At 30.7% G+C, this 12104-nt stretch overlaps 1 protein-coding gene across 4 annotated transcripts in view; it reads right to left on the bottom strand.

Annotated features, from left to right (window-relative positions):
• Positions 1 to 12104, bottom strand: part of LOC107436981 (activin A receptor type 2 punt) — a 55907-nt gene that overhangs the window by 31637 nt on the left and 12166 nt on the right. For 3 of the 4 annotated variants that reach the window (XM_043042140.2, XM_016048830.3, XM_071187535.1), the window contains exons 3-5: positions 8319 to 8474; positions 2009 to 2331; positions 1762 to 1929 (exon numbers count right to left, since the gene is read on the bottom strand). In XM_043042140.2, coding sequence (XP_042898074.1) covers positions 1762 to 1929; positions 2009 to 2331; positions 8319 to 8474 — 647 coding nt within the window. The remainder of the gene's footprint in view (positions 1 to 1761; positions 1930 to 2008; positions 2332 to 8318; positions 8475 to 12104) is intronic. The other variant, XM_043042141.2, reaches the window with a different exon arrangement.

Below are 12104 nucleotides of genomic sequence, written 5' to 3' on the forward strand. Positions count from 1 at the left end.
AAAAATAACTAGGATTTACGATAAAACTGTACCGTAATACCGTATCAAAAAGTGATTATTTAATTGCGTGATTAACAATCACGTGTCGTAATAACATCATAGTTAAATAACGGGATCGTCAAAATCACGAGGAAAAGTATAGAAATAATTAGGAAAAAATATATTTATGCTGAACTCAGCACGAATAAAGCGTGTCAAATGCATGATTTAAAATTTGCATGTCGTAATAGAATAATTGGAATTTTTTATAATACGTGGGAACGCATAGCAATAACTGCCGAAAAAAATTGTTGAAAGAAAAGAAAGAATTGCAAAAAAAAGATAAAAAATCACTTAGATTTAAGATGAAATCGTCACAAATAAAATGCACAAAAAGTAATTATTTAAATTTGCGGTCTGAAACTCGCGTCATAATAAAAATTTGGGATTTTCAAAATCCCGTAGGAAAGCGGAAATAACTGTTTAAAAAAATCATTTATATTTACGATAAAATCGGCTTAAAGAAAGCGCGTTAAACCAGTGTTTTCATCTCAGAAAAAAAATGGGTGAGAATTTCTCACCCTTTCTCAAAAGCAGGGTGAGATTTCAAAAATCATTTCTTTAATTATAATGCATTTTCAGCATCTTCTAATTTTTAAAGCATTGAATATTTTTGCTGCATCATCATATGGAAAATGTTCTACATCTACTTTTTCATCAGCTTGCTCAAATGCGTATTTGTTTCGTTTTGATCGTTTCTACCTACGTTTGTCCGTTTCGGAGTAGAAGATATTGGCTTTACAAGGTATTTGTCCATCTTACATTAACGAGCAAAAAATTTGAACGTCTTACATGAAGAAACCTTACCTACGGTAAACAGGTGGTTGCAGAGAAATGTGTTCTGAAAGGGGTTCCGTGGTTGTGTTCTGTTGTTCGAAAAGGTTCTGAACAATACTGGTAAATAGGGAAAAGCTAGATAATGGGGCAGATGTTGAAAATAATGAAAGATCCAGGAAGAAAAGTGAAACGGATTTTATTCTAAATGGCGCAAATGAGAAATTTTTTTCAAAATACGAGAAATTCGCGAATTTTGAAATTGGTTTATAGAACGAGCGAATTTCTCGCGGTAATCATTTTTTAATGCGAGAATATAAAAAAATATGCGAGAATCTCGCGTTCTCGCGCTGTAGTGAAAACACTGGTTAAACGTACATTTACTAAAGAATCTGTAAAAATTGATTGTGTCAAAACATGATGACTTAAAAGGGCGACTAAAAATTGCCATTTTTTAAATTTTTTTTATTGTGTTCAGAAGCTCTCGCGGGCCGCACTTCAGTAGTCAAAGGGCCGCAGGTTGTGCACCCCTAATATAGGCTGAACCGTTTAGATACGCCTTCCAAATAAATTTTCAAGCTCTAAATCAATAACGCCGCGCCGTATCTCTGCAAAATTACGGTAAGTAAAAAAAGAAAAGAGTAAAACAATAATTCAACGCTAATTTTTTCAAATCCACTAAAATGTCACTTAGAACTTTCATCCAATTAATTACTATTAAATTTGCTAACTAATTGTAAAGTCTGAAAAAATGGGCATACCAATATGCAGGATATTATTCTAAAATATAAATTCACAACTTTGAAAGAGAAAGGGGAAAGAATAAGAACTGTTCCAGAGTAATATGTGGTCTGATTAATGAAAAAGCCTACTATATTTATTAAAGTTGTAAAAACAATAAATTCAAGAAAATATTTTATTGTAACAATTATAATCATTAAATAATACCTTTAAATAATCACAAAGTGATCCTTTATCATGGTAAGCAGTTATAAGCCAGTATTCAACTTGCATATGTTCCCCATGTCTTTCAACACCAATGTAATGCAAAATATTTTCATGGCTCATTTGAGGTTGTTTATACATGCTTTGTTCCTCTTGCCATGAATTCTTATCCTAAATTTTTTAAATACATTAATTGTATTCATTTAACATAGATTAAAGCAATTTTTTTTTAAAAAAAATAAAATACTACCTGGGGTGGAAATATTTTAACTGCAACTGGTTCATTATTTAACATAGCTTTCCACACAGCACCAAATCTGCCTTGAGCTTTAACTTCGATGAGCTGAATTGGACGCAACCCCAACAGTGGAGATGGAGGTGGAAGAGGAGATGGATCAGTTGTTGGTAATTCATTGAAAACTCTCATCTTGTGTTTTCTGTACCACAAGTAACCAACAGAAATAAAAGATGCTATGACAAGAATAGGCAGAAGAGTGTAAACCAAAATATGAATGACTTCATCATGACTATTAGAAGCTCGACTAACAGGTGCTACTGTGCTTGTTTTGGTCACTGAAAACAAGAAACTCACTAAAAACAAGAAACTAGTAGGCAAAAAAAAAACATACATAACTTATTTATAATAAACATTATTAGAGTTCTAATACTGCATTTTTTTAATATCAAAAATTAACCAGATCTTATTGCTCATGGCAGCTGTAAAAATTTCAGCAAAAAAATCTCTCAGTTTTTTATGTAATTATTTCATAATATTTTTAAAATTAAACTTTTAATTTTTAGAAAGAAATAGCTAAAAAAAATTTTTTTATTTAAGGCCAAATTCTATTCAACAATTTTAACATGCCAACTTAAAAATAAAATAAAACTACCATAACAGTTATTATTGACAGTAAGAAATGCATTTTTTGTTTTGCACTGTTTCATATTAATAATAATAATTATTAATTAATGAGAACAAATGAATTTAACAGCAGAATTCAATTTTTTTTCTTACCTTGAATGATGACAAAAGGTACAAAAATGTATCACTGACAAATTTTAGAAAAAAAACTGATAATTGTACAGTAGGACCCGTTTAACTCGAATCTCACGGGTAAAGGCGATAATTTTGAGATAAAGAGGTTTCGAGTTATGCAGATACTTTAAAAAATTAAATTTAACTAAGAAATTACATTAAAAGTTCTTTAATTGTTTTTAGTAAGCATTTCTGCAAAATAATTATACCACATACATCTATTTACACAAAAAAAAATTTACATACATTTAACACTGAAAATAATTTTTCAAGGATTTTTGACGTCTAACCTTCTTTGTTTTGATAATTCTCTTAAGGTTAGAAAGAACAGCAAATCTCTTATTGCCGACATTTTCCTGAGATTCAAGAATAGTTTGTAAGAGTTCTACAGCTTTTTCTGCCTCTTTTGCACTCACTTTTGATCCATCAATATTATATGTTTAGCCTCTTCCTCTGATATTCCTTTGACATTATGATTTCCACATCTGTCAATGTTTCTCATGTTGTCAGGCAGTTGTCCACTTGTAAAAATCTTCAAAATTAATGTCAACATTAAATCCAGATTTTACTGCATTCCATTCTTGAAAATATGGCACTGCATTTTCAGCCTCAACAGTTGCTCCTTACTGATGCCTTTAACCTCCTATTCATCCTCTTCACAGCTATTCTTAAAACCAGTGCTTTTAAAACCATTTTAGATAGCTCTTAGAGACACATTTCTCCAGACATAGCAGTCATTCTAATGGCATCCAACAGATTTATTTTTGGAAAAGAACTTTTTTCATAGATGTTATCTACAAGTTTGAATAAAGAATATGGATGCTATCTACAAGTTTGTGTACCGACTGTTTTCTACAGTTCACTAAAATTTCTTATTATCCTTCAATCCATCGGTTTCAATTTGGAGGCAAAAACTAATTTCTATTCCTAGCTGTCTTATCTATGTTGAAAAGCTAACCCCTGGTGGTCACTCCATCCTATTCATCAATCCCTCACTTACAACCAGAATCATTATATTCCTTTCTAGTAAAGGAAGTGTAGGGATAGTGATTGAAATTCCAAGAACAAGGTATCTGCTATATTTCAGATTTTCAAATTCATGACTTTTCATGATTTTCCATGACTAATTCCAAGAATTTGTCATGACTTAACAAAGTCACTATTTTCTCTGACATAAACATTGAAAATACATTGATTTTAGATGGTAAATATAGGGATTTTTAGAAATTTTGAGCCATAGAGGTTTTCAAGATAAAGAGGTTTGAGATAAACAGGCTCAACTGTACTAAAAAAGTTCTTGTAACTAGTAAAATACATATTTTTTACAATATAAATAAAGGGTCAATTAAAACTATAGGAACAAACATCTAAAAAAGGAAGGGCACAGATAAGGATTGAGAAGAACATAGCAACCCATGACCAGAAATGTTATTCTATACCACTAAGGACACCTCCCAACTAAGGATTGGTTGTATGCTCACATTATAACCAGTAATTTTATGAATCTAAATTATCTTAATTTTATTGTTCCTAACACAACAAATTAAAATGTGGTATTGACCATTTCATAACTTAATGAGCATTACATTGTTAATAAACAGGAAAGTAGAAAGTTTAGCTGTAACAGTTCTTCTCAAAAGAAAACCTTATTCATAATTGTGAATCAGATACTAAAAAAGTATCCGCTTTTAGTAACTGATACTTAGTTTTATCAATATGGGTTAGTACCCAATAGCAAAAAAATTGGTATTTATCCAGCTCTAGTCTTAAACCACTGCCGGTTCAACAAAAGGGAAAGATCAGGAATGTTATCCTTACTACACTATTTCCCTAACTAATAACATCGAAAAAGCGGTTTTGCTATGCGAAGAAGACGTAAAATACAACTTTTTACGTGAAGAACCACCAGTTGGTTAGGACTGCATAAGTTGGAAACGTTTTGCAAATAAAGGGTCCACAGATACTGTTTAAGATTGCACTTTAGTTAAAGATGATTTTTCCAGTTCCTTTTAAATAGTGAAGTCAAAGATAAAATCAAAGTCATAGGAGATTAACAAAAAGGTCAATGAAACATAAATGTTGAAGAAAAGTTAGTTTAAGAAAATTATATATTGCAACTAAAAAGCAAGCAAATCTGCTGCTTCAGCTATATTGTTACAAAAGTATGATGTTTATCATTCAGTAGCTTGTTTCAGCAAATCCCTTAATAGAGCTAAACAAAATTACAGCATCATTAAGGTAGAGCTTATGGCAAACTAAAAGGGTGCAACAGCATTTAAATATTTATTCAATCCAAATTTTACTAACCTGTTAAACTCAAAACCTTTAAAATTTTACAAGTCTACTTTTCTGGCTGATATAATAAAAAGATGGCTAATAACACTAAGCGAGTTTTCTTTCAATTTTAAATTTCTTTCGGTTTGCTGCAATATTTCACAAATTTTTAATATAACCTGATAATATATGTATACATCGCAAAGATTGAAGTAAAATTCAATTCGTTGAACTAATTGTTACACATAAAGCAATAAAGGATAAATATTTACAAATATCCCGCATTTCTCTGACTGCTGTTAAGAAACCATTTGAATTACTCTCTAAACATTATTATTGGAAAGGATAAATATTACTCTGATACTGAAAATTTGATGTTAACTTATGATTCCTGTATCTGCATAAAACCTTATCCTGTGAAACTTGTACCTTTAAAGAATATGGAAGTACCTACTTGTCCAGGTAAATTCATTAGTGTTAACATTTAAGGTCCTATAAAAGATCTTGGACTTGTACTAGCTGTAACTGATCCTTTTAGTAGATATATTGTGGCATATCATTTGGAAAATTTTGCTTATTTTACCTTTTGTGTATTTCCCCATATTTTCGAGAACTTTTTAAGCAAATTAGAAAATATTTGCACACAATTATACAATTTGTTTATCCAAAGATAATTCAGTGCAAAAAATTATTTTTAATAATAATGCATTATTTTTTATCATTTTATTTAATATTTGTTGAAATATTTTTAATTGTAAGGTATACAAATTTGTACATCATTTTAAAAATGTAATTTGTTATGGGAAAATACAAAATTTGAACAAAATCAGTCAAATAGTTTCTGAGAAATCAAACTTTATAAGTGTGTGCAAAATTTTTAATTTACTCAAAATATTCCCGAAGTATAACAAAACACGCAAAAAGTAAAATTAACATTAAGGTTTTTAACTTTCGACCACTTTTCTGGTCAAATTATTTGGACCATATTTCCCTGATTATAGCAACCTCCTATGCATTTAGGGTTAGAAATCTAAATCAACTGATAAAAAAGTATGTTTATTCAGAGACAGTATTTTTTGTGTCTGATTTCGAAACTTTATTATATGCAGAAATTGACTTGCATATTTAAGGTCAATCCCTTCATTAAGATTGGGTTCAAGTAGATAAAAATTTGATCATTAGATCAAAGGTTAATCAGGGTGATATAAATTGCTTCTTTTTCTTTGTACTGTACATTCATATTTGAAGGTATGGAAATTTAAATTAAAGAGAGACAACTTTGAAAGGTCAACTTTTCGGTTAAAGCTTACACACGACTAAAAATCCCTATTTTTATATTTCTCAATCACACTAAAATAAGTATTATATATTGACCAGAAAATATTCAATTTTTTTCATCATGAACCTATAAAGTAGCTGTCATCTTGCATTTATGAAAACAGGGACAATTATAGTCGCGAAATCTAATTAAATGTACAATTTTGATTACAAGATTTGCAAAAAATAATGAAACAAATAACTGTTGCCAACTTTTATAACTAAACTTGCTGGTCTTTAGCATCAAGTGTAATACCTATTAAGGCTCAACTGCAGAGGCATTCTTATCATGTTCTTTGACAAATCTATGAAAGATTTGCACCAATCAAATTATAAAAATTAGTTGCATTTGAAAATTGTTTCCTTACTAAACTAACATTAAAAGTAGCTGTAAGGAACCACTACAAACTACTGTTGTTTTGTATTGAACTACTCACAACATAACTTTTTTTAACAAAAAGTACTGAAAATATACAGAATTTTGACTAATCAATCAGATTTTTCCTCCTATTGTGCTTTCATTAACCCATTATGGTGAAAAAATAAAGTACAAGGCTGTGAAATTATTTCCGAAAAAGTAACATACTACTTTCATAACTTATTACTTTTTCAACATTTTAATAAAAATTACAGCTAAAGTTGTTGCTTTTTCTTTACTTGCAGGACTCACACTAAGCATTCATCACCTCGCCAAATACTATAAAATCATAAATTCGGCGAAACAAATTGTGTTTCGGCGAAAATATTGGTGAACGATTTTTTCCACCGAAAAATTACATTTCTTACATTTTACTACATTTTTTTTTTATCGTCTACAAAATGGCCTCTAATAAAATTAATTCTAATAAAAGGATTCTTATCCATTCATTGCTCATTTACTCCTCCCCGACAATGAAATTACTCTCGATTTAAATTTGCATTTTTAAAATAGTTCAATTTATAGTAAATTTGTATTTAAAATTTAAGTTTTCTATGGGAGAAAAACTAATCATAAAAATTGGCTAAGATTTGCCTTTGGCTAAGACTTTTGAAAATTGGCTAATTTACTGGCGAGTAGTTTGAAGTCCTTAGGGCGGGCCCTGACTTCTTCAATGATATGCAAAATACTCAGAGTACTGTAAATTTGTTTATGATGAAACTATATTTTTGTATGATAGTTAGAGATGTTTTGATATCATGGCTTGCCATTTTTTTTTTTTTGCTGACTGTTTGCTTGATTGTTCTATCATCATGTTTTAATTTTCTGGGAAATTTAAGTATTAAAGCACATTTTTGTTTAATGCATAATCAAATACTGTAATGTAAATACTGATAATCATGTCCTAATGAAAGTTTTGGATTGTTGATAAAGATAATCTTGCTATCTCACACTCCGCACCAATACTTTGCAACCACCAAACAAAAAGCAGCACACTACATTACAAACTACGAAAAAAGAAGTGACTACAGTAGTTTTGCTACCTCTAGCGAGCTACCTGTGACCACTGATAAGACCATTTACAATAAGCTTTTACTACTTGAGGCTCACAGCAAACAATCTAAAATATATCAGGCTAATTTAGCAATGACTGACATATTTTCTTGTTAGCCGAAAGGTATGTGGAATCAATTCAATACAAAAAGCATTACAAATTAAAAAGCTCAAAATTAGAAAATATTTGAGCCTTTCCAAATAGACTGGTGCAATGATGGCAATGGTGCAATAGTTAGAAAAGAGCCTAATTTTCCAATTAGGCTGTGATGTGAATGTTTACATTTAATAGCAAAATAATATTTAAAAAAATTAAAACATGAATTCTTATTATTTCTAAATATTTCGTATGAAGATCTTATTCTTACATTATCAATATCCCGATCATATGAAAATAAAAATTTAAAAAAAAAAAGGAATTATGAACTGAAAAACTCTTTTAACATATACAAATACACTTACCAGCAGTTGGAGTAAAAAGACTAGTAGATATAGTCATCTTCTGATTGCACATAGATCCTTCACAACAGCAAAAAAGAAGTTGTACATTTGGTTCACGCCTGGTTTCAACACATCTGTTACCACTGCTGCATCCATCATGACTTGGAACCCAACAACCTTGATTATGAAAAAATAAACACTTAAAAACCATTTCAACAATAGCTTTATCCAGCATAACAATACAATATGAACGCCTACTTAACCCATTTATATATTGACAGAGATTAATGTGTTTCCAACAGCTCCAAGATTGGCCCTTTGTTCAGCTGCTTATACTTATTTTTCAGTTATCTTGTATAAAGAATATCAACAAATATAACGAAAAAAAATTTTTGAAAACATGATAACTCATATTTCCTTACAACTGTAAAACTATCTGCATTTCCTCACTTTAATCCATCAACATTTTAAAATACACCATTAGGCAATGTAATAAACGAAGGGAAAATGCAATTGGATATTAAATCTATCTTTAAAATCCAATTTGATCCGATAAGATATAATCTTCCTGATTTAAGAAATAAACTTTAAACAAGCTAACTAATCAGGTCAAGCAATTTTTCAACTTACAAATTAAAATACAAAAATGAATTTTATCCAAATAAAGAAGCTGTTTTTTAGACAGATTCAGATTTTTGACCCTCAAAATATGGAGGTAGCCTAGACTGGGAAATGTAGTGCCATTTAATTTGTCAAGAAAACAGTCCTACATTTGGGTCCTCTAACCAGTTTTGACAGTGTCCTGTTTGGGACAATTAATTAAAAAACAGGGAAGGCCAACTTTGTCCGAAGTGAAAAAAAACGCCACGGAAGAAATGTTTCTTCCAACTGAAGTGGAAGAAACTCTTTTCGATAATGATTTCAAGTATTAAGTTAAAATTTTAAACAGCTTATGATTTCAATCTAGTTTAAATAATAATTCCACGCCATTTAATGAATCATTCTTAAATAAGTGAAAACAGGAAAAATTGGAAGGAAGATTAAATTTAATAAATTTCTTAAATTAAAATGACTAGTTTTTTTAGATGTTTAAACATTAATTTAAAGAAATATAAAGAACTTTTAAAGTAACTCAACCACCTTTTAAAGTATTCTATTATAGTAATATACTAATATCACACATCGTATTCGCAATTACGAATAACATACTAATTTTCACAACCAAGTACTGAAGTACCAATACTCAAAACAATTCTTACATAGTGTTCAAACGATATGTATCAATATATATTCAATACACATTTTATTTTGACATACCTAAAAGTAAAATTACAAATTAATTATTATAATTTTCTAAATTAGACCAAAAAAAATTTTAACTGCGTATTTCTTATCCATAAATCAGTTTTTTTTCCAAATCAATGATTAATTAAATAACATTTTAAAAAAGGTAATAAAATGGTAAATAACATTTAGGTGCCCCGCTACCTTAAAAAAATTTTTACATTAAATGTTCATTAATGAGATTTAAACATAACATAATATTTATCTTTCGATTGGTAGTTAAACTTTGTAGCTACAGTAATTATATCCCAAATACAGTAGAACTCCAATTATCCGAATCAATTGGGAACAGACTCCATTCGAATAATCAAAAATTCCGATAATTGGATTTTTTTTTTTAAAAAATACTTATTTTAAATAATTACTGTATGTATAGTGGAATTGAGGGAAAAGAACTGTTTTTAAGGAAAGAGATCTTTTTATGAATAATGTGTACACACCTTGCAGTAAATGAAAGTTATTACATGCTAAACATCTCAGTTAAAGTAAGCTGTTTAACTGCCTTTATCCGTTTTCGGGCAGCTAAGTTGCGCATCCGTTTGACAGTGAAAAGTTGCATATGGTCACACTCGGGTTGGTGCTCCATCCACTTCAATGCAGTTTCAGGGCCAGCAAATGCTACACTAGCTGACGGCCCTGTGTCTTCCTCAATTTCAGCATTAGGGTCATCTTCTTCATCGACACTTTTCTCCATCACACTTTCAATAAGTTCATATCATTTAAAATTTGAAATCCACAGTCTGATGAATCACACATCATCCACTCTCCTATATCTTCAGCACTGACATCTGAACATCCAGGAATTTTCAAAAATATGTTTCTGAATTCCTCAAGAGATCCTCATCTTCTGTCTCTTAATTTTTTTTCTTTAACTTCTTTTTTTTTAACTTGTTCCGTGCACGTCTTAATGAGACATCTTTAACCAAATTCCAAGCTTCCGCAACCATGTAAACACAATTATATAAATTTATCTTTTTGTGGTTATCCAACACACCTTCTTCATCCTTTCCCTCTACTAAAAGCATCCTTAAAAGTTGTCTTTGGTAAAGCGCCTGACAAGTGCCAATTGGCACTAGCAAGCTGACCAGGGGGTCTAGCGTTCACATTTCTTTATCAACAAACAACATTCCTAAGATAACATTCCACAACTAACATCCTTATTCATACGGTCTCCCATGTGCTCTTTTGTCACTGGATTCCCCCTCCTTTGTTATTCCTTTTATTTATCTTTGTCCTATCCTGTAAACTTTCTCTGCATAAATCTTTACTTGGCTTTACTAACATTTTATTTTATTTTATTCATATAAAAAAAGAAAGAAAAAAGAAAAACTTATCTTTTTACTATATTTCCATAGGAATTCTGAAAGCGATTCGGATAATCGGCAATTCGGATAGTTGGAGTTCGGATAATTGGAGTTCTACTGTAATAGGTGTTTGCAATAAATATAACCTATACAAGACATATACAAGTTTTTACTTGAATGCATCGTGTTTTAATTTTTTTTTTTTTTCTTTGCATTTTTTAAGTTATGATTTATACCATGATCTGCTGTAATAAGTATTTATGCGAAGTAGATAAATGATTAAACAAAATCGGCAACAGACAGAGGCTCAGCTGACAGCCCAATACAATTTAAGTCCAAGTGTGTTTCAGAACACACAGCTCATCGGACACTGTTGGAAATGAGACAGTACAACAGGCACCCAACTTCTGTGTCTCCGTTGATAAAACATATTCAGACCTTTGATAAGTGGAAGACAATTGTCTGGTCAGATGAATCATGTCATTAAGATTATTATGTAACAAAATACACATAAAGTAAAATTATCATTAAGGGAACCATTGCTTTCCTGACCAAACTATGGGGACCATATTTCTCAGATTGCAGCTACCCCCTATATTTTGGGGGTCAGAAATCTGAATCTGTTGGGGGAAAAAGGTGTGTTTATTCAGAGAAAATACATTTTTGCATCTGATTTCATAACTCAAAACATCGTCTGCACTTTTTAATTAGTACACTGGTGCGCAAAACTTAAGCAACAAGTGGTTTTTCGACCACAGCTCCCCAACAAAGTATAAGATAGCCATGAAATTGCAGTATAATGCACACGTAATTCAGTAGAAAGATTATTTGTATGCAAATTTTAGAAATAAAACGTCGTAGGTGATGTAAGTGTACGTAAACCTTGTGGGTCGGCGAGCGCAGGTCAATACTGTGATAAAAGGATGAAGAGCACTGTAGTTAAAGACATTCGCTGCAAGTGCAAGTGATTTGTTTTGTGAAACATGTCTTCAAGAAATCACTTAGATGACTTTACTTGAGGAAGAATGATTGGGAAGCTTGAGGAGGGGCGCAATGTGACCAGTGTCGCGAAGAGTTCGGGATCAACAAAAGTGTTGTTTCTCGTGCTTGGAATGCCTTTAAAACTACTGGTACATCCCTCTGAAATTTTAATAACCAA

The sequence above is a fragment of the Parasteatoda tepidariorum genome, chromosome X1, assembly GCF_043381705.1.
Source record: "Parasteatoda tepidariorum isolate YZ-2023 chromosome X1, CAS_Ptep_4.0, whole genome shotgun sequence".
Lineage (NCBI taxonomy): Eukaryota > Metazoa > Arthropoda > Arachnida > Araneae > Theridiidae > Parasteatoda > Parasteatoda tepidariorum.